The 23,048-nt window shown below is 50.5% G+C and overlaps 1 protein-coding gene across 3 annotated transcripts in view; it reads right to left on the reverse strand.

Annotated features, from left to right (window-relative positions):
- The window catches only part of LOC128692258 (putative protein MSS51 homolog, mitochondrial), a 44,185-nt gene that overhangs the window by 9,620 nt on the left and 11,517 nt on the right, over window positions 1–23,048 (reverse strand). For all 3 annotated transcript variants that reach the window (XM_070096323.1, XM_070096325.1, XM_070096324.1), the window contains 2 exons: window positions 7,624–7,801; window positions 1,648–1,838 (listed from right to left, as the gene is read on the reverse strand). In XM_070096323.1, coding sequence (XP_069952424.1) covers window positions 1,648–1,838; window positions 7,624–7,801 — 369 coding nt within the window. The remainder of the gene's footprint in view (window positions 1–1,647; window positions 1,839–7,623; window positions 7,802–23,048) is intronic.

Here is a 23,048-nt window from a genome sequence, read left to right on the forward strand (position 1 = left end):
TGCAGGAGAGAGAGGCAGTGATGTTAGGGAATGCAGCAGAGAGAGGCAATGATGTTAGGGAATGCAGGAGAGAGAGGCAGTGATGTTAGGGAATGCAGCAGAGAGAGGCAATGATGTTAGGGAATGCAGGAGAGAGAGGCAGTGATGTTAGGGAATGCAGGAGAGAGAGAGGAAGTGATGTTAGAGAATGCAGCAGAGAGAGGCAATGATGTTAGGGAATGCAGGAGAGAGAGAGGCAATGATGTTAGGGAATGCAGGAGAGAGAGGCAGTGATGTTAGAGAATGCAGCAGAGAGAGGCAATGATGTTAGGGAATGCAGGAGAGAGAGGCAGTGATGTTAGGGAATGCAGCAGAGAGAGGCAATGATGTTAGGGAATGCAGGAGAGAGAGGCAGTGATGTTAGGGAATGCAGCAGAGAGAGGCAATGATGTTAGGGAATGCAGGAGAGAGAGGCAGAGATGTTAGGGAATGCAGGAGAGAGAGAGGAAGTGATGTAAGAGAATGCAGCAGAGAGAGGCAATGATGTTAGAGAATGCAGGAGAGAGAGGCAGTGATGTTAGATAATGCAGCAGAGAGAGGCAATGATGTTAGGGAATGCAGGAGAGAGAGGCAGTGATGTTAGATAATGCAGCAGAGAGAGGCAATGATGTTAGGGAATGCAGGAGAGTTGAGATGCTTACCAACTTCAGAATACCAATATATTTTGTCAGGTCAAAGGGAGGAATTTCGATTACAAGCAGCATTTTTCCGAGAAGATAAGAGGGCAGTTAATGGATGCCGAGGGGAAATCGGTATAAATTATTGCCAGAACAAATACTACAAAAAAATGAAATTCCATTTATCGACAACTAGAAAAATATCTATTGCAAAAAATTTAGTTAATGAAGACGTTATTGGAGAGTATCAACCTTCAAGCTGATGGAAGATCCAAGTTTGGGGATTTGCAAAGAAAAAAAATAGGTTGGTGTGTTTGGGACAGAAGACACAAAATGGTTTAATAAAACTGTTAGAAAACAAGATAACTTGTAAGATAGTTACTGATAAGAATAAAGAAAGTAGTCAAGAAACAGAGACATGAGAGGCGAGGCAGACTTCCTCTCTGAGCACCTCTGCAAAAACAGTGATTATGTGTGAGTGAGGTGAAAGTGTTGAATGACGATGAAAGTACTTTTTTGGGAATTTTCTTTCTTTTTCGGTCTCCCTCCCTCGGTGGGAGACGGCCGACTTGTTATATATATATATATATATATATATATATATATATATATATATATATATATATATATATATATATATATATATATATATATATATATATATATATATATATATATTTCAAGTTTGAAGACTGAAACACTTGCGCAACAAGTGCAAAGGACACACGCAGAATCTGCTCGGTTGCAATTTTCTGGATGACGTGAAAATTTGATCGTAGATATATGATTTACCAAGACAGTGACGGCAGTGCACTGCTATAGAAGTAAATTAAAAAGATATCTGTAGAAGAATATATATTTTTAATGAAAGATTTTAATTTCAACCAAGTTGACTGAAGTGATTTGACAGGAAATGTGAAGTCTTGCCACTTCTCACAAATGGTTCAAGTCTGCTCACTAAAACAGTTCCTGACGGAAGCAACTAAGGTACCTGCATGAGTCCAGATTCAACAGCTCCCACCTCCGGCTCGTCAGCACCCAGCAAGTGAATGTGTATCTCGTTGTACTGATGGAGTGTAGAGGTGAGTGAGGGGAACCAGAAGGGACAGTGACCTATAGTGAGTACTGTACTGAACACGTTCGTGACGATCCTCTCCAGGGAGGCCTGCAGTGAAGCCTCACCTGCAACACAACACAGTCATGTGGCAGTACCAGTACATAATTAACTTACAATTTGAAAAGAAAACTTCAGGCGATATTTCTGTCCGTCATGGACCATTATCAAGAGACAAGTTATATTGTTCCAGCTCATACCCAAACATTAATAATAATAATAATAATAATAATAATAATAATAATAATAATAATAATAATAATAATAATAATAATAATAATAATAATAATTTATTAATAGTATTAACAAGAATAATAAATTATTATTATTATTATTTACAAGAACAACAATAATAATAACAATGATAATAACAATAATAATATATTATTATTATATTGTTTCTCGGGGAAAAACTTTAAACTTTGCAGGTGACACACTAAGTCATTACTCAACAGACATACACTAGGTGTATACTTCTCAGTGTATATCAAATATACACCAGAAGGTGTATACTTCTCAGTGTATATCAAATATACACCAGAAGGTGTATACTTCTCAGTATATATCAAATATACACCAGAAGGTGTATACTTCTCAGTGTATATCAAATATACACCAGAAGGTGTATACTTCTCAGTGTATATCAAATATACACCAGAAGGTGCATACTTCTCAGTGTATATCAAATATACACCAGAAGGTGTATACTTCTCATTGTATATCAAATATACACCAGAAGGTGTATACTTCTCATTGTATATCAAATATACACCAGAAGGTGTATACTTCTCATTGTATATCAAATATACACCAGAGGTGTATACTTCTCAGTGTATATCAAATATACACCAGAAGGTGTATACTTCTCAGTGTATATAAAATATACACCAGAAGGTGTATACTTCTCAGTGTATATCAAATATACACCAGAAGGTGTATACTTCTCAGTGTATATCAAATATACACCAGAAGGTGTATACTTCTCAGTGTATATTAAATATACACCAGAAGGTGTATACTTCTCAGTGTATATCAAATATACACCAGAAGGTGTATACTTCTCAGTGTATATCAAATATACACCAGAAGGTGTATACTTCTCATTGTATATCAAATATACACCAGAAGGTGTATACTTCTCATTGTATATCAAATATACACCAGGTGTATACTTCTCGGTGTATATCAAATATACACCAGGTGTATACTTCTGTGTATATAAAATATACACCAGAAGGTGTATACTTCTCAGTGTATATCAAATATACACCAGGTGTATACTTCTCATTGTATATCAAATATACACCAGAAGGTGTATACTTCTCATTGTATATCAAATATACACCAGAAGGTGTATACTTCTCGGTGTATATCAAATATACACCAGAAGGTGTATACTTCTGTGTATATAAAATATACACCAGAAGGTGTATACTTCTCGGTGTATATCAAATATACACCAGGTGTATACTTCTCAGTGTATATCAAATATATACCAGGTGTATACTTCCCAGTGTATATCAAATATACACCAGAAGGTGTATATTTCTCAGTGTATATCAAATATACACCAGGTGTATACTTCTCATTGTATATCAAATATACACCAGAAGGTGTATACTTCTCATTGTATATCAAATATACACCAGAAGGTGTATACTTCTCATTGTATATCAAATATACACCAGAAGGTGTATACTTCTCGGTCTATATCAAATATACACCAGAAGGTGTATACTTCTGTGTATATAAAATATACACCAGAAGGTGTATACTTCTCAGTGTATATCAAATATACACCAGAAGGTGTATACTTCTCAGTGTATATCAAATATACACCAGAAGGTGTATACTTCTCAGTGTATATCAAATATACACCAGAAGGTGTATACTTCTCAGTATATATCAAATATACACCAGAAGGTGTATACTTCTCAGTGTATATCAAATATACACCAGAAGGTGTATACTTCTCAGTGTATATCAAATATACACCAGAAGGTGCATACTTCTCAGTGTATATCAAATATACACCAGAAGGTGTATACTTCTCATTGTATATCAAATATACACCAGAAGGTGTATACTTCTCATTGTATATCAAATATACACCAGAAGGTGTATACTTCTCATTGTATATCAAATATACACCAGAGGTGTATACTTCTCAGTGTATATCAAATATACACCAGAAGGTGTATACTTCTCAGTGTATATAAAATATACACCAGAAGGTGTATACTTCTCAGTGTATATCAAATATACACCAGAAGGTGTATACTTCTCAGTGTATATCAAATATACACCAGAAGGTGTATACTTCTCAGTGTATATTAAATATACACCAGAAGGTGTATACTTCTCAGTGTATATCAAATATACACCAGAAGGTGTATACTTCTCAGTGTATATCAAATATACACCAGAAGGTGTATACTTCTCATTGTATATCAAATATACACCAGAAGGTGTATACTTCTCATTGTATATCAAATATACACCAGGTGTATACTTCTCGGTGTATATCAAATATACACCAGGTGTATACTTCTGTGTATATAAAATATACACCAGAAGGTGTATACTTCTCAGTGTATATCAAATATACACCAGGTGTATACTTCTCATTGTATATCAAATATACACCAGAAGGTGTATACTTCTCATTGTATATCAAATATACACCAGAAGGTGTATACTTCTCGGTGTATATCAAATATACACCAGAAGGTGTATACTTCTGTGTATATAAAATATACACCAGAAGGTGTATACTTCTCGGTGTATATCAAATATACACCAGGTGTATACTTCTCAGTGTATATCAAATATATACCAGGTGTATACTTCCCAGTGTATATCAAATATACACCAGAAGGTGTATATTTCTCAGTGTATATCAAATATACACCAGGTGTATACTTCTCATTGTATATCAAATATACACCAGAAGGTGTATACTTCTCATTGTATATCAAATATACACCAGAAGGTGTATACTTCTCATTGTATATCAAATATACACCAGAAGGTGTATACTTCTCGGTCTATATCAAATATACACCAGAAGGTGTATACTTCTGTGTATATAAAATATACACCAGAAGGTGTATACTTCTCAGTGTATATCAAATATACACCAGAAGGTGTATACTTCTCAGTGTATATCAAATATACACCAGAAGGTGTATACTTCTCGGTGTATATCAAATATACACCAGAAGGTGTATACTTCTCGATGTATATCAAATACACCAGGTGTATACTTCTCGGTGTATATCAAATATACACCAGAAGGTGTATACTTCTCGATGTATATCAAATACACCAGGTGTATACTTCTCAGTGTATATCAAATATACACCAGAAGGTGTATACTTCTCGGTGTATATCAAATATACACCAGAAGGTGTATACTTCTGTGTATATAAAATATACACCAGAAGGTGTATACTTCTCGATGTATATCAAATACACCAGAAGGTGTATACTTCTCATTGTATATCAAATATACACCAGAAGGTGTATACTTCTCATTGTATATCAAATATACACCAGAAGGTGTATACTTCCCATTGTATATCAAATATACACCAGAAGGTGTATACTTCTCGGTGTATATCAAATATACACCAGAAGGTGTATACTTCTGTGTATATAAAATATACACCAGAAGGTGTATACTTCTCAGTGTATATCAAATATACACCAGAAGGTGTATACTTCTCAGTGTATATCAAATATACACCAGAAGGTGTATACTTCTCAGTGTATATCAAATATACACCAGAAGGTGTATACTTCTCGGTGTATATCAAATATACACCAGAAGGTGTATACTTCTCGATGTATATCAAATACACCAGAAGGTGTATACTTCTCAGTGTATATCAAATATACACCAGGTGTATACTTCTCAGTGTATATCAAATATACACCAGGTGTATACTTCTCGGTGTATATCAAATACACCAGAAGGTGTATACTTCTCGGTGTATATCAAATACACCAGAAGGTGTATACTTCTCGGTGTATATCAAATATACACCAGAAGGTGTATACTTCTCGGTGTATATCAAATATACACCAGAAGGTGTATACTTCTTGATGTATATCAAATACACCAGAAGGTGTATACATCTCGGTGTATATCAAATATACACCAGAAGGTGTATACTTCTCGGTGTATATATAATATACACCAGAAGGTGTATACTTCTCAGTGTATATCAAATGAGAGATTCCGTTAATCCCTTCTTAAAGAATAAAAGTATTCTTGACTGGTGGTGAAAAACTTAGGTACAACCTTAATGGTCCTCTAGTGTAGTCGATAGGCTTTAAACCCCCCTTAACCAACCAATCAAAACACAAATTTTTATATATATTTACCAGATTTAAGGTCCTGTTTGTAACTGTGGAAATATATAGTAAGGTGCCGCTCGCATACACCATTAATGGCATATTTTGACTCATGAAATCGTAGTAACACGATTGTAAATAAACCAGGGTACGGGTGGGGTTAGAACCCATGACGAGTGAGTTGTAAAACTCCAGGCCAGTGCGTTAACCACTGGACCAGCTGGCTACAAAAAGATTCATCCAACTAGGTATATTTATACACCATGGGGAGGTTAGCATGGGCCCCTGGGCCCTTACTAGCCTCCCATGCTAAGCACCCAGGTCAGTATTACCACTGATATGACTGACCTGGGTGAGCTAGACCAGTGTAGTGCCACCACTGGTAAGACTGACCTGGGTGAGCTAGACCAGTGTAGTGCCACCACTGGTAAGACTGACCTGGGTGAGCTAGACCAGTGTAGTGCCACCACTGGTAAGACTGACCTGGGTGAGCTAGACCAGTGTAGTGCCACCACTGGTAAGACTGACGTGGGTGAGCTAGACCAGTGTAGTGCCACCACTGGTAAGACTGACCTGGGTGAGCTAGACCAGTGTAGTGCCACCACTGGTAAGACTGACCTGGGTGAGCTAGACCAGTGTAGTGCCACCACTGGTAAGACTGACCTGGGTGAGCTAGACCAGTGTAGTGCCACCACTGGTAAGACTGACCTGGGTGAGCTAGACCAGTGTAGTGCCACCACTGGTAAGACTGACGTGGGTGAGCTAGACCAGTGTAGTGCCACCACTGGTAAGACTGACCTGGGTGAGCTAGACCAGTGTAATGCCACCACTGGTAAGATTGACCTGGGTGAGCTAGACCAGTGTAGTGCCACCACTGGTAAGACTGACCTGGGTGAGCTAGACCAGTGTAGTGCCACCACTGGTAAGATTGACCTGGGTGAGCTAGACCAGTGTAGTGCCACCACAGGTAAGACTGACCTGTAGATGAATGGTTCAGAGAACCGACACGTTGATAAATTAGACACATGTGCAACCCTTGGGTATCTTTATTGAGGAAACGTGTGGCGAAACGTTTCCTCAATAAGGATACCCAAGAGTTACACATGTGTCTAATTTATCAACGTGTCGGTTCTGTGAACCATTCATCTACAATCCTGTCAGACACTGCAACTTCTAGGGATCTTAATACTTGGGAATTCTTCACTTGCCTAACCCTTGGGCACGACCTACTTCCACATTGGACAAATGTGACACCACCTACGACTGCTGCACCTCTCCTGCCTACGGTTTATAAGCTGTTTCTCTGCAGGAGAAGGTATTCTATTCAAGATTGATGGACTGACCACATCGACTCAAGGTTGAGGGACTGATTGCCTCATTCTCCTGTTCTTCAAGATTCTCCTTTGTATGACTGATGAAGCCACTGTGTGGCGAAACGTTTCCTCAATAAAGATACCCAAGGGTTGCACATGTGTCTAATTTATCAAGACTGACCTGGGTGAGCTAGACCAGTGTAGTGCCACCACTGGGAGATCAGTCCCACAGTGGCACTAATGTTGTCATGAATGACAGTGTGATGGGTGAACCAGTCCTTCCAGTCTGTGACTCGACCTCCTTTACCACGGACCACCTGGCGACCCAGTGGCACTGGCACTGGTAGGCACTCCACCACCTGTAGATCAACACTCAGGATGAACACTGAAGATGAACACTGGTGAATATTAAGGATTAACATTAATGAACAGTGATGAAATTATCTGATTTAATTGAGTAATTATACATTATCGTAAACACACACACAAAGTTGTTAGGAAGTGGAATAGTCTGGCAAGTGATGTAGTGGAGGCAGAAACCATACATAGCTTTAAGACGAGGTATGATAAAGCTCATGGAGCAGGGAGAGGGAGGACCCAGTAGCGGTCAGTGAAGAGGCGGGGCCAGGAGCTGAGTCTCGATCCCTGCAACTACAATTAGGTGAGTAAACACACACACACACACACACACACACACACACACACACACACACACACACACACACACACACACACACACACACACACACACACACACACACACACAGAATGTTCCAGAGATGGGAGACAGTAACAAGGGGACACAGTTGGAAGTTGAAGACACATGAATCACAGGGATGTTAGGAAGTATTTCTTCAGCCACAGAGTAGTCAGTAAGTGGAATAGTTTGGGAAGCGATGTAGTGGAGGCAGGATCCATACATAGCTTTAAGCAGAGGTATGATAAAGCTCACGGTTCAGGGAGAGTGACCTAGTAGCGATCAGTGAAGGGGCGGGGCCAGGAGCTTGGACTCGACCCCCGCAACCTCAACTAGGTGAGTACAACTAGGTGAGTACAACTAGGTGAGTACAACTAGGTGAGTACAACTAGGTGAGTACAACTAGGTGAGTACAACTAGGTGAGTACAACTAGGTGAGTACAACTAGGTGAGGTGCTTGTGGCAGTGTGGTGCTTGTGGCACTGTGGTGCTTGTGGCAGTGTGGTGCTTGTGGCAGTGTGGTGCTTGTGGCAGTGTGGTGCTTGTGGCAGTGTGGTGCTTGTGGCAGTGTGGTGCTTGTGGCACTGTGGTGCTTGTGGCAGTGTGGTGCTTGTGGCAGTGTGGTGCTTGTGGCAGTGTGGTGCTTGTGGCAGTGTGGTGCTTGTGGCAGTGTGGTGCTTGTGGCAGTGTGGTGCTTGTGGCAGTGTGGTGCTTGTGGCAGTGTGGTGCTTGTGGCACTGTGGTGCTTGTGGCAGTGTGGTGCTTGTGGCAGTGTGGTGCTTGTGGCACTGTGGTGCTTGTGGCAGTGTGGTGCTTGTGGCAGTGTGGTGCTTGTGGCAGTGTGGTGCTTGTGGCAGTGTGGTGCTTGTGGCAGTGTGGTGCTTGTGGCACTGTGGTGCTTGTGGCAGTGTGGTGCTTGTGGCAGTGTGGTGCTTGTGGCAGTGTGGTGCTTGTGGCAGTGTGGTGCTTGTGGCAGTGTGGTGCTTGTGGCAGTGTGGTGCTTGTGGCAGTGTGGTGCTTGTGGCAGTGTGGTGCTTGTGGCAGTGTGGTGCTTGTGGCAGTGTGGTGCTTGTGGCAGTGTGGTGCTTGTGGCAGTGTGGTGCTTGTGGCAGTGTGGTGCTTGTGGCAGTGTGGTGCTTGTGGCAGTGTGGTGCTTGTGGCACTGTGGTGCTTGTGGCAGTGTGGTGCTTGTGGCAGTGTGGTGCTTGTGGCAGTGTGGTGCTTGTGGCAGTGTGGTGCTTGTGGCACTGTGGTGCTTGTGGCACTGTGGTGCTTGTGGCAGTGTGGTGCTTGTGGCAGTGTGGTGCTTGTGGCAGTGTGGTGCTTGTGGCAGTGTGGTGCTTGTGGCAGTGTGGTGCTTGTGGCAGTGTGGTGCTTGTGGCAGTGTGGTGCTTGTGGCAGTGTGGTGCTTGTGGCAGTGTGGTGCTTGTGGCAGTGTGGTGCTTGTGGCAGTGTGGTGCTTGTGGCAGTGTGGTGCTTGTGGCAGTGTGGTGCTTGTGGCAGTGTGGTGCTGGCAGTGTGGTGCTTGTGGCAGTGTGGTGCTTGTGGCACTGTGGTGCTTGTGGCAGTGTGGTGCTTGTGGCAGTGTGGTGCTTGTGGCAGTGTGGTGCTTGTGGCAGTGTGGTGCTTGTGGCACTGTGGTGCTTGTGGCAGTGTGGTGCTTGTGGCAGTGTGGTGCTTGTGGCAGTGTGGTGCTTGTGGCACTGTGGTGCTTGTGGCAGTGTGGTGCTTGTGGCAGTGTGGTGCTTGTGGCAGTGTGGTGCTTGTGGCAGTGTGGTGCTTGTGGGACTGTGGTGCTTGTGGCTGTGGTGCTTGTGGCAGTGTGGTGCTTGTGGCAGTGTGGTGCTTGTGGCAGTGTGGTGCTTGTGGCACTGTGGTGCTTGTGGCAGTGTGGTGCTTGTGGCAGTGTGGTGCTTGTGGCAGTGTGGTGCTTGTGGCACTGTGGTGCTTGTGGCAGTGTGGTGCTTGTGGCAGTGTGGTGCTTGTGGCAGTGTGGTGCTTGTGGCACTGTGGTGCTTGTGGCAGTGTGGTGCTTGTGGCAGTGTGGTGCTTGTGGCACTGTGGTGCTTGTGGCAGTGTGGTGCTTGTGGTACTGTGGTGCTTGTGGCAGTGTGGTGCTTGTGGCAGTGTGGTGCTTGTGGCAGTGTGGTGCTTGTGGCACTGTGGTGCTTGTGGCAGTGTGGTGCTTGTGGCAGTGTGGTGCTTGTTGTGTGCACTGTGGTGCTTGTGGCACTGTGGTGCTTGTGGCAGTGTGGTGCTTGTGGCAGTGTGTGCTTGTGGCTTGTGGCACTGTGGTGCTTGTGGCAGTGTGGTGCTTGTGGCAGTGTGGTGCTTGTGGCACTGTGGTGCTTGTGGCACTGTGGTGCTTGTGGCACTGTGGTGCTTGTGGCACTGTGGTGCTTGTGGCACTGTGGTGCTTGTGGCACTGTGGTGCTTGTGGTACTGTGGTGCTTGTGGCACTGTGGTGCTTGTGGCAGTGTGGTGCTTGTGGCAGTGTGGTGCTTGTGGCAGTGTGGTGTTTGTGGCACTGTGGTGCTTGTGGCAGTGTGGTGCTTGTGGCAGTGTGGTGCTTGTGGCACTGTGGTGCTTGTGGCACTGTGGTGCTTGTGGCACTGTGGTGCTTGTGGCACTGTGGTGCTTGTGGCACTGTGGTGCTTGTGGCACTGTGGTGCTTGTGGCAGTGTGGTGCTTGTGGTACTTGTGGCAGTGTGGTGCTTGTGGCACTGTGGTGCTTGTGGCACTGTGGTGCTTGTGGCACTGTGGTGCTTGTGGCACTGTGGTGCTTGTGGCACTGTGGTGCTTGTGGCAGTGTGTTGCTTGTGGCAGTGTGGTGCTTGTGGCAGTGTGGTGCTTGTGGCAGTGTGGTGCTTGTGGCAGTGTGGTGTTTGTGGCACTGTGGTGCTTGTGGCAGTGTGGTGTTCGTGGCACTGTGGTGCTCGTGGCAGAGTGGTGCTCGTGGCAGTGTGGTGCTCGTGGCAGTGTGGTGCTTGTGGCAGTGTGGTGCTTGTGGCAGTGTGGTGCTTGTGGCAGTGTGGTGCTTGTGGCACTGTGGTGCTTGTGGCAGTGTGGTGCTTGTGGCAGTGTGGTGCTTGTGGCACTGTGGTGCTTGTGGCACTGTGGTGCTTGTGGCAGTGTGGTGCTTGTGGCAGTGTGGTGCTTGTGGCAGTGTGGTGCTTGTGGCAGTGTGGTGCTTGTGGCAGTGTGGTGCTTGTGGCAGTGTAGTGCTTGTGGCAGTGTGGTGCTTGTGGCACGGTGGAGCTTGTGGCTGTGTGGTGCTTGTGGCAGTGTGGTGCTTGTGGCAGTGTGGTGCTTGTGGCACTGTGGTGCTTGTGGCAGTGTGGTGCTTGTGGCACTGTGGTGCTTGTGGCAGTGTGGTGCTTGTGGCTGTGGTGCTTGTGGCACTGTGGTGCTTGTGGCAGTGTGGTGCTTGTGGCACTGTGGTGCTTGTGGCACTGTGGTGCTTGTGGCACTGTGGTGCTTGTGGCAGCACTGTGGTGCTTGCGGCAGTGTGGTGCTTGTGGCACTGTGGTGCTTGTGGCACTGTGGTTATTGTGGCACTGTGGTGCTTGTGGCACTGTGGTGCTTGTGGCAGTGTGGTGCTTGTGGCAGTGTGGTGCTTGTGGCAGTGTGGTGCTTGTGGCACTGTGGTGCTTGTGGCACTGTGGTGCTTGTGGCAGTGTGGTGCTTGTGGCAGTGTGGTGCTTGTGGCACTGTGGTGCTTGTGGCAGTGTGGTGCTTGTGGCACTGTGGTGCTTGTGGCAGTGTGGTGCTTGTGGCACTGTGGTGCTTGTGGCACTGTGGTGCTTGTGGCACTGTGGTGCTTGTGGCAGTGTGGTGCTTGTGGCACTGTGGTGCTTGTGGCACTGTGGTGCTTGTGGCACTGTGGTGCTTGTGGCAGTGTGGTGCTTGTGGCAGTGTGGTGCTTGTGGCAGTGTGGTGCTTGTGGCAGTGTGGTGCTTGTGGCACTGTGGTGCTTGTGGCAGTGTGGTGCTTGTGGCAGTGTGGTGCTTGTGGCAGTGTGGTGCTTGTGGCACTGTGGTGCTTGTGGCAGTGTGGTGCTTGTGGCAGTGTGGTGCTTGTGGCACTGTGGTGCTTGTGGCAGTGTGGTGCTTGTGGCAGTGTGGTGCTTGTGGCACTGTGGTGCTTGTGGCAGTGTGGTGCTTGTGGCAGTGTGGTGCTTGTGGCACTGTGGTGCTTGTGGCAGTGTGGTGCTTGTGGCAGTGTGGTGCTTGTGGCAGTGTGGTGCTTGTGGCAGTGTGGTGCTTGTGGCAGTGTGGTGCTTGTGGCACTGTGGTGCTTGTGGCAGTGTGGTGCTTGTGGCAGTGTGGTGCTTGTGGCACTGTGGTGCTTGTGGCACTGTGGTGCTTGTGGTACTGTGGTGCTTGTGGCACTGTGGTGCTTGTGGCAGTGTGGTGCTTGTGGCAGTGTGGTGCTTGTGGCAGTGTGGTGTTTGTGGCACTGTGGTGCTTGTGGCAGTGTGGTGCTTGTGGCAGTGTGGTGCTTGTGGCACTGTGGTGCTTGTGGCACTGTGGTGCTTGTGGCACTGTGGTGCTTGTGGCACTGTGGTGCTTGTGGCACTGTGGTGCTTGTGGCACTGTGGTGCTTGTGGTACTGTGGTGCTTGTGGCACTGTGGTGCTTGTGGCAGTGTGGTGCTTGTGGCAGTGTGGTGCTTGTGGCAGTGTGGTGTTTGTGGCACTGTGGTGCTTGTGGCAGTGTGGTGCTTGTGGCAGTGTGGTGCTTGTGGCACTGTGGTGCTTGTGGCACTGTGGTGCTTGTGGCACTGTGGTGCTTGTGGCACTGTGGTGCTTGTGGCACTGTGGTGCTTGTGGCACTGTGGTGCTTGTGGCAGTGTGGTGCTTGTGGTACTGTGGTGCATGTGGCAGTGTGGTGCTTGTGGCACTGTGGTGCTTGTGGCACTGTGGTGCTTGTGGCACTGTGGTGCTTGTGGCACTGTGGTGCTTGTGGCACTGTGGTGCTTGTGGCAGTGTGGTGCTTGTGGCAGTGTGGTGCTTGTGGCAGTGTGGTGCTTGTGGCACTGTGGTGCTTGTAACAGTGTGGTGCTTGTGGCACTGTGGTGCTTGTGGCAGTGTGGTGCTCGTGGCAGTGTGGTGCTTGTGGCAGTGTGGTGCTTGTGGCACTGTGGTGCTTGTGGCACTGTGGTGCTTGTGGCAGTGTGGTGCTTGTGGCACTGTGGTGCTTGTGGCAGTGTGGTGCTTGTGGCAGTGTGGTGCTTGTGGCACTGTGGTGCTTGTGGCACTGTGGTGCTTGTGGCAGTGTGGTGCTTGTGGCAGTGTGGTGCTTGTGGCAGTGTGGTGCTTGTGGCAGTGTGGTGCTTGTGGCAGTGTGGTGCTTGTGGCACTGTGGTGCTTGTGGCAGTGTGGTGCTTGTGGCACTGTGGTGCTTGTGGCAGTGTGGTGCTTGTGGCAGTGTGGTGCTTGTGGCAGTGTGGTGCTTGTGGTACTGTGGTGCTTGTGGCACTGTGGTGCTTGTGGCAGTGTGGTGCTTGTGGCAGTGTGGTGCTTGTGGCACTGTGGTGCTTGTGGCACTGTGGTGCTTGTGGCACTGTGGTGCTTGTGGCACTGTGGTGCTTGTGGCACTGTGGTGCTTGTGGCACTGTGGTGCTTGTGGCAGTGTGGTGCTTGTGGCACTGTGGTGCTTGTGGCAGTGTGGTGCTTGTGGCAGTGTGGTGCTTGTGGCACTGTGGTGCTTGTGGCACTGTGGTGCTTGTGGCACTGTGGTGCTTGTGGCAGTGTGGTGCTTGTGGCAGTGTGGTGCTTGTGGCACTGTGGTGCTTGTGGCACTGTGGTGCTTGTGGCACTGTGGTGCTTGTGGCACTGTGGTGCTTGTGGCAGTGTGGTGCTTGTGGCAGTGTGGTGCTTGTGGCAGTGTGGTGCTTGTGGCAGTGTGGTGCTTGTGGCACTGTGGTGCTTGTGGCACTGTGGTGCTTGTGGCACTGTGGTGCTTGTGGCACTGTGGTGCTTGTGGCACTGTGGTGCTTGTGGCACTGTGGTGCTTGTGGCACTGTGGTGCTTGTGGCAGTGTGGTGCTTGTGGCACTGTGGTGCTTGTGGCACTGTGGTGCTTGTGGCACTGTGGTGCTTGTGGCAGTGTGGTGCTTGTGGCAGTGTGGTGCTTGTGGCAGTGTGGTGCTTGTGGCAGTGTGGTGCTTGTGGCAGTGTGGTGCTTGTGGCAGTGTGGTGCTTGTGGCAGTGTGGTGCTTGTGGCACTGTGGTGCTTGTGGCAGTGTGGTGCTTGTGGCAGTGTGGTGCTTGTGGCAGTGTGGTGCTTGTGGCACTGTGGTGCTTGTGGCACTGTGGTGCTTGTGGCACTGTGGTGCTTGTGGCACTGTGGTGCTTGTGGCAGTGTGGTGCTTGTGGCACTGTGGTGCTTGTGGCAGTGTGGTGCTTGTGGCACTGTGGTGCTTGTGGCAGTGTGGTGCTTGTGGCAGTGTGGTGCTTGTGGCAGTGTGGTGCTTGTGGCACTGTGGTGCTTGTGGCACTGTGGTGCTTGTGGCACTGTGGTGCTTGTGGCAGTGTGGTGCTTGTGGCACTGTGGTGCTTGTGGCACTGTGGTGCTTGTGGCACTGTGGTGCTTGTGGCACTGTGGTGCTTGTGGCACTGTGGTGCTTGTGGCAGTGTGGTGCTTGTGGCACTGTGGTGCTTGTGGCAGTGTGGTGCTTGTGGCAGTGTGGTGCTTGTGGCAGTGTGGTGCTTGTGGCAGTGTGGTGCTTGTGGCAGTGTGGTGCTTGTGGCACTGTGGTGCTTGTGGCACTGTGGTGCTCGTGGCACTGTGGTGCTTGTGGCACTGTGGTGCTTGTGGCACTGTGGTGCTTGTGGCAGTGTGGTGCTTGTGGCAGTGTGGTGCTTGTGGCACTGTGGTGCTTGTGGCAGTGTGGTGCTTGTGGCAGTGTGGTGCTTGTGGCACTGTGGTGCTTGTGGCAGTGTGGTGTTTGTGGCAGTGTGGTGCTTGTGGCAGTGTGGTGCTTGTGGCAGTGTGGTGCTTGTGGCAGTGTGGTGCTTGTGGCAGTGTGGTGCTTGTGGCAGTGTGGTGCTTGTGGCAGTGTGGTGCTTGTGGCAGTGTGGTGCTTGTGGCAGTGTGGTGCTTGTGGCAGTGTGGTGCTTGTGGCAGTGTGGTGCTTGTGGCAGTGTGGTGCTTGTGGCAGTGTGGTGCTTGTGGCACTGTGGTGCTTGTGGCACTGTGGTGCTTGTGGCACTGTGGTGCTTGTGGCAGTGTGGTGCTTGTGGCACTGTGGTGCTTGTGGCAGTGTGGTGCTTGTGGCACTGTGGTGCTTGTGGCAGTGTGGTGCTTGTGGCAGTGTGGTGCTTGTGGCAGTGTGGTGCTTGTGGCACTGTGGTGCTTGTGGCAGTGTGGTGCTTGTGGCAGTGTGGTGCTTGTGGCAGTGTGGTGCTTGTGGCAGTGTGGTGCTTGTGGCAGTGTGGTGCTTGTGGCAGTGTGGTGCTTGTGGCAGTGTGGTGCTTGTGGCACTGTGGTGCTTGTGGCACTGTGGTGCTTGTGGCAGTGTGGTGCTTGTGGCAGTGTGGTGCTTGTGGCACTGTGGTGCTTGTGGCAGTGTGGTGCTTGTGGCAGTGTGGTGCTTGTGGCAGTGTGGTGCTTGTGGTACTGTGGTGCTTGTGGCACTGTGGTGCTTGTGGCACTGTGGTGCTTGTGGTACTGTGGTGCTTGTGGCAGTGTGGTGCTTGTGGCAGTGTGGTGCTTGTGGCAGTGTGGTGCTTGTGGCAGTGTGGTGCTTGTGGCAGTGTGGTGCTTGTGGCAGTGTGGTGCTTGTGGCAGTGTGGTGCTTGTGGCAGTGTGGTGCTTGTGGCAGTGTGGTGCTTGTGGCAGTGTGGTGCTTGTGGCACTGTGGTGCTTGTGGCAGTGTGGTGCTTGTGGCAGTGTGGTGCTTGTGGCAGTGTGGTGCTTGTGGCAGTGTGGTGCTTGTGGCAGTGTGGTGCTTGTGGCACTGTGGTGCTTGTGGCACTGTGGTGCTTGTGGCACTGTGGTGCTTGTGGCACTGTGGTGCTTGTGGCAGTGTGGTGCTTGTGGCACTGTGGTGCATGTGGCAGTGTGGTGCTTGTGGCACTGTGGTGCTTGTGGCAGTGTGGTGCTTGTGGCAGTGTGGTGCTTGTGGCAGTGTGGTGCTTGTGGCACTGTGGTGCTTGTGGCAGTGTGGTGCTTGTGGCAGTGTGGTGCTTGTGGCAGTGTGGTGCTTGTGGCAGTGTGGTGCTTGTGGCAGTGTGGTGCTTGTGGCAGTGTGGTGCTTGTGGCAGTGTGGTGCTTGTGGCACTGTGGTGCTTGTGGCAGTGTGGTGCTTGTGGCAGTGTGGTGCTTGTGGCAGTGTGGTGCTTGTGGCACTGTGGTGCTTGTGGCAGTGTGGTGCTTGTGGCAGTGTGGTGCTTGTGGCAGTGTGGTGCTTGTGGTACTGTGGTGCTTGTGGCAGTGTGGTGCTTGTGGCACTGTGGTGCTTGTGGTACTGTGGTGCTTGTGGCACTGTGGTGCTTGTGGCAGTGTGGTGCTTGTGGCAGTGTGGTGCTTGTGGCAGTGTGGTGCTTGTGGCAGTGTGGTGCTTGTGGCAGTGTGGTGCTTGTGGCAGTGTGGTGCTTGTGGCAGTGTGGTGCTTGTGGCAGTGTGGTGATTGTGGCACTGTGGTGCTTGTGGCAGTGTGGTGCTTGTGGCAGTGTGGTGCTTGTGGCAGTGTGGTGCTTATGGCAGTGTGGTGCTTGTGGCAGTGTGGTGCTTGTGGCAGTGTGGTGCTTGTGGCAGTGTGGTGCTTGTGGCAGTGTGGTGCTTGTGGCACTGTGGTGCTTGTGGCAGTGTGGTGCTTGTGGCAGTGTGGTGCTTGTGGCACTGTGGTGCTTGTGGCACTGTGGTGCTTGTGGCACTGTGGTGCTTGTGGCAATGTGGTGCTTGTGGCACTGTGGTGCTTGTGGCACTGTGGTGCTTGTGGCAGTGTGGTGCTTGTGGCAGTGTGGTGCTTGTGGCAGTGTGGTGCTTGTGGCAGTGTGGTGCTTGTGGCAGTGTGGTGCTTGTGGCAGTGTGGTGCTTGTGGCAGTGTGGTGCTTGTGGCAGTGTGGTGCTTGTGGCAGTGTGGTGCTTGTGGCAGTGTGGTGCTTGTGGTACTGTGGTGCTTGTGGCACTGTGGTGCTTGTGGCACTGTGGTGCTTGTGGCACTGTGGTGCTTGTGGCAGTGTGGTGCTTGTGGCACTGTGGTGCTTGTGGCAGTGTGGTGCTTGTGGCACTGTGGTGCTTGTGGCAGTGTGGTGCTTGTGGCAGTGTGGTGCTTGTGGCACTGTGGTGCTTGTGGCACTGTGGTGCTTGTGGCAGTGTGGTGCTTGTGGCAGTGTGGTGCTTGTGGCAGTGTGGTGCTTGTGGCAGTGTGGTGCTTGTGGCAGTGTGGTGCTTGTGGCAGTGTGGTGCTTGTGGCACTGTGGTGCTTGTGGCAGTGTGGTGCTTGTGGCAGTGTGGTGCTTGTGGCAGTGTGGTGCTTGTGGCACTGTGGTGCTTGTGGCAGTGTGGTGCTTGTGGCAGTGTGGTGCTTGTGGCAGTGTGGTGCTTGTGGTACTGTGGTGCTTGTGGCACTGTGGTGCTTGTGGCACTGTGGTGCTTGTGGTACTGTGGTGCTTGTGGCACTGTGGTGCTTGTGGCAGTGTGGTGCTTGTGGCAGTGTGGTGCTTGTGGCAGTGTGGTGCTTGTGGCAGTGTGGTGCTTGTGGCAGTGTGGTGCTTGTGGCAGTGTGGTGCTTGTGGCAGTGTGGTGATTGTGGCACTGTGGTCCTTGTGGCAGTGTGGTGCTTGTGGCAGTGTGGTGCTTGTGGCAGTGTGGTGCTTATGGCAGTGTGGTGCTTGTGGCAGTGTGGTGCTTGTGGCAGTGTGGTGCTTGTGGCAGTGTGGTGCTTGTGGCAGTGTGGTGCTTGTGGCAGTGTGGTGCTTGTGGCAGTGTGGTGCTTGTGGCAGTGTGGTGCTTGTGGCACTGTGGTGCTTGTGGCACTGTGGTGCTTGTGGCACTGTGGTGCTTGTGGCAGTGTGGTGCTTGTGGCAGTGTGGTGCTTGTGGCACTGTGGTGCTTGTGGCACTGTGGTGCTTGTGGCAGTGTGGTGCTTGTGGCAGTGTGGTGCTTGTGGCAGTGTGGTGCTTGTGGCACAGTGGTGCTTGTGGCACTGTGGTGCCTGTGGCAGTGTGGTGCTTGTGGCAGTGTGGTGCTTGTGGCACTGTGGTGCTTGTGGCACTGTGGTGCTTGTGGCAGTGCGGTGCTTGTGGCAGTGTGGTGCTTGTGGCAGTGTGGTGCTTGTGGCACTGTGGTGCTTGTGGCAGTGTGGTGCTTCTGGCAGTGTGGTGCTTGTGGCAGTGTGGTGCTTGTGGCAGTGTGGTGCTTGTGGCACTGTGGTGCTTGTGGCAGTGTGGTGCTTGTGGCAGTGTGGTGCTTGTGGCACTGTGGTGCTTGTGGCACTGTGGTGCTTGTGGCAGTGTGGTGCTTGTGGCAGTGTGGTGCTTGTGGCAATGAGTGCTTGTGGAACTGTGGTGCTTGTGGCACTGTGGTGCTTGTGGCACTGTGGTGCTTGTGGCACTGTGGTGCTTGTGACAGTGTGGTGCTTGTGGCAGTGTGGTGCTTGTGGCACTGTGGTGCTTGTGGCAGTGTGGTGCTTGTGGCAGTGTGGTGCTTGTGGCAGTGTGGTGCTTGTGGCAGTGTGGTGCTTGTGGCAGTGTGGCGCTTGTGGCAGTGTGGCGCTTGTGGCAGTGTGGTGCTTGTGGCAGTGTGGTGCTTGTGGCACTGTGGTGCTTGTGGCACTGTGGTGCCTGTGGCACTGTGGTGCTTGTGGCTGTGTGGTGCTTGTGGCAGTGTGGTGCTTGTGGCAGTGTGGTGCTTGTGGCAGTGTGGTGCTTGTGGCAGTGTGGTGCTTGTGGCAGTGTGGTGCTTGTGGCAGTGTGGTGCTTGTGGCAGTGTGGTGCTTGTGGCACTGTGGTGCTTGTGGCACTGTGGTGCTTGTGGCAGTGTGGTGCTTGTGGCAGTGTGGTGCTTGTGGCAGTGTGGTGCTTGTGGCAGTGTGGTGCTTGTGGCAGTGTGGTGTTTGTGGCAGTGTGGTGCTTGTGGCAGTGTGGTGCTTGTGGCAGTGTGGTGCTTGTGGCACTGTGGTGCTTGTGGCAGTGTGGTGCTTGTGGCAGTGTGGTGCTTGTGGTACTGTGGTGCTTGTGGCACTGTGGTGCTTGTGGCACTGTGGTGCTTGTGGCACTGATTTGCTTGTGGCAGTGTGGTGCTTGTGGCAGTGTGGTGCTTGTGGCAGTGTGGTGCTTGTGGCAGTGTGGTGCTTGTGGCAGTGTGGTGCTTGTGGCAGTGTGGTGCTTGTGGCAGTGTGGTGTTTGTGGCAGTGTGGTGCTTGTGGCAGTGTGGTGCTTGTGGCAGTGTGGTGCTTGTGGCAGTGTGGTGCTTGTGGCAGTGTGGTGCTTGTGGCACTGTGGTGCTTGTGGCAGTGTGGTGCTTGTGGCAGTGTGGTGCTTGTGGCAGTGTGGTGCTTGTGGCAGTGTGGTGTTTGTGGCAGTGTGGTGCTTGTGGCAGTGTGGTGCTTGTGGCAGTGTGGTGCTTGTGGCAGTGTGGTGCTTGTGGCAGTGTGGTGCTTGTGGCAGTGTGGTGCTTGTGGCAGTGTGGTGCTTGTGGCAGTGTGGTGTTTGTGGCAGTGTGGTGTTTGTGGCAGTGTGGTGCTTGTGGCAGTGTGGTGCTTGTGGCACTGTGGTGCTTGTGGCAGTGTGGTGCTTGTGGCAGTGTGGTGTTTGTGGCACTGTGGTGCTTGTGGCACTGTGGTGCTTGTGGCAGTGTGGTGTTTGTGGCAGTGTGGTGCTTGTGGCAGTGTGGTGCTTGTGGCAGTGTGGTGCTTGTGGCAGTGTGGTGCTTGTGGCAGTGTGGTGCTTGTGGCAGTGTGGTGTTTGTGGCAGTGTGGTGCTTGTGGCAGTGTGGTGCTTGTGGCAGTGTGGTGCTTGTGGCAGTGTGGTGCTTGTGGCAGTGTGGTGCTTGTGGCAGTGTGGTGCTTGTGGCAGTGTGGTGCTTGTGGCACTGTGGTGCTTGTGGCAGTGTGGTGCTTGTGGCACTGTGGTGCTTGTGGCACTGTGGTGCTTGTGGCACTGTGGTGCTTGTGGCAGTGTGGTACTTGTGGCAGTGTGGTGCTTGTGGCACTGTGGTGCTTGTGGCACTGTGGTGCTTGTGGCACTGTGGTGCTTGTGGCACTGTGGTGCTTGTGGCACTGTGGTGCTTGTGGCACTGTGGTGCTTGTGGCAGTGTGGTGCTTGTGGCTCTGTGGTGCTTGTGGCAGTGTGGTGCTTGTGGCACTGTGGTGCTTGTGGCACTGTGGTGCTTGTGGCAGTGTGGTGCTTGTGGCAGTGTGGTGCTTGTGGCAGTGTGGTGCTTGTGGCAGTGTGGTGCTTGTGGCAGTGTGGTGCTTGTGGCAGTGTGGTGCTTGTGGCAGTGTGGTGCTTGTGGCACTGTGGTGCTTGTGGCACTGTGGTGCTTGTGGCACTGTGGTGCTTGTGGTACTGTGGTGCTTGTGGCAGTGTGGTGCTTGTGGCAGTGTGGTGCTTGTGGCACTGTGGTGCTTGTGGCAGTGTGGTGCTTGTGGCAGTGTGGTGCTTGTGGCAGTGTGGTGCTTGTGGCAGTGTGGTGCTTGTGGCACTGTGGTGCTTGTGGCACTGTGGTGCTTGTGGCAGTGTGGTGCTTGTGACAGTGTGGTGCTTGTGGCACTGTGGTGCTTGTGGCAGTGTGGTGCTTGTGGCAGTGTGGTGCTTGTGGCACTGTGGTAGCTTGTGGCACTGTGGTGCTTGTGGCACTGTGGTGCTTGTGGCAGTGTGGTAATTGTGGCACTGTGGTGCTTGTGGCAGTGTGGTGCTTGTGGCACTGTGGTGCTTGTGGCACTGTGGTGCTTGTGGCACTGTGGTGCTTGTGGCAGTTATTGTGCTTGTGGCAGTGTGGTGCTTGTGGCAGTGTGGTGCTTGTGGCAGTGTGGTGCTTGTGGCAGTGTGGTGCTTGTGGCAGTGTGGTGCTTGTGGCAGTGTGGTGCTTGTGGTACTGTGGTGCTTGTGGCACTGTGGTGCTTGTGGCACTGTGGTGCTTGTGGTACTGTGGTGCTTGTGGCAGTGTGGTGCTTGTGGCACTGTAGTGCTTGTGGCAGTGTGGTGCTTGTGGCACTGTGGTGCTTGTGGCACTGTGGTGCTTGTGGCAGTGTGGTGCTTGTGGCAGTGTGGTGCTTGTGGCAGTGTGGTGCATGTGGCACTGTGGTGCTTGTGGCACTGTGGCAGTTTACTGCCTACAGTTAACACACTTCCTTACGTCTTCCCTGGTCTTCTCTGGTCTTCCTTGGTCTTCCCTGGTCTTCTCTGATGTTCCCTGGTCTTCCCTGGTCTTTGATGTTCCCTGGTCTTCTCTGATGTTTCCTGGTCTTCCCTGGTCTTCTCTGATGTTCCCTGGTCTTCCCTGGTCTTCTCTGATGTTCCCTGGTCTTCCCTGGTCTTCTCTGATGTTCCCTGGTCTTCCCTAGTGTTCACTGGTCTTCCCTGGTCTTCTTTGATGTTCCCTGGTCTTCTCTGATGTTCCCTGGTCTTCTCTGGTCTTCTCTGGTGTTCCCTGGTCTTCTCTGATGTTCCCTGGTCTTCTCTGATGTTCTCTGGTCTTCCCTGGTCTTCTCTGATGTTCCCTGGTCTTCCCTGGTCTTCTCTGATCCTTCATGGTCTTCCCTGGTCTTCTCTGATGTTCCCTGGTCTTCCTTGGTCTTCTCTGATGTTTCCTGGTCTTCTCTGATGTTCCCTGGTCTTCTCTGATGTTCCTGGTCTTCCCTAGTCCTCTCTGATGTTCCCTGGTCTTCTCTGATGTTCCCTGGTCTTCTCTGATGTTCCCTGGTCTTCTCTGATGTTCCCTGGTCTTCTCTGATATTCCCTGGTCTTCTCTGATGTTCCCTGGTCTTCTCTGATGTTCACTGGTCTTCCCTGGTCTTCTCTGATGTTCCCTGGTTTTCCCTGGTCTTCTCTGATGTTCCCTGATCTTCCCTAGTGTTCACTGGTCTTCCCTGGTCTTCTCTGATGTTCCCTGATCTTCCCTGGTCTTCTCTGGTGTTCCCTGGTCTTCCCTGGTCTTCTCTGATATTCCCTGGTCTTCCCTGGTCTTCTCTGATGTTCCCTAGTCTTCCCTGTTCTTCTCTGATGTTCCCTGGTCTTCTCTGATGTTCCCTGGTCTTCCCTAGTGTTCACTGGTCTTCTCTGATGTTCCCTGGTCTTTTCCGGTCTTCTCTGATGTTCCCTGGTCTTCTCTGATGTTCCCTGGTCTTCCCTGGTCTTCTCTGATATTCCCTGGTCTTCTCTGATGTTCCATGGTCTTCCCTGGTCTTCTCTGATGTTCCCTGGTCTTCCCTGATGTTCCCTGGTCTTCTCTGGTGTTCCCTGGTCTTCTCTGATGTTCCTTGGTCTTCCCTGGTCTTCTCTGATATTCCCTGGTCTTCTCTGATGTTCCCTGGTCTTCCCTGGTCTTCTCTGATATTCCCTGGTCTTCCCTGGTCTTCTCTGATATTCCCTGGTCATCTCTGATGTTCCCTAGTCTTCCCTGGTCTTCTCTGATGTTCCCTATTCTTCTCTGATGTTCCCTGGTCTTCCCTAGTGTTCACTGGTCTTCTCTGATGTTCCCTGGTCTTTCCCGGTCTTCTCTGATGTTCCCTGGTCTTCTCTGATGTTCCCTGGTCTTACCTGGTCTTCTCTGATATTCCCTGGTTTTCCCTGGTCTTCTCTGATGTTTCCTGATCTTCCCTAGTGTTCACTGGTCTTCCCTGGTCTTCTCTGATGTTCCCTGATCTTCCCTGGTCTTCTCTGGTGTTCCCTGGTCTTCCCTGGTCTTCTCTGATATTCCCTGGTCTTCCCTGGTCTTCTCTGATGTTCCCTAGTCTTCCC

This window comes from Cherax quadricarinatus, chromosome 53 (genome assembly GCF_038502225.1).
Source record: "Cherax quadricarinatus isolate ZL_2023a chromosome 53, ASM3850222v1, whole genome shotgun sequence".
NCBI classification, from domain to species: Eukaryota; Metazoa; Arthropoda; class Malacostraca; order Decapoda; family Parastacidae; genus Cherax; species Cherax quadricarinatus.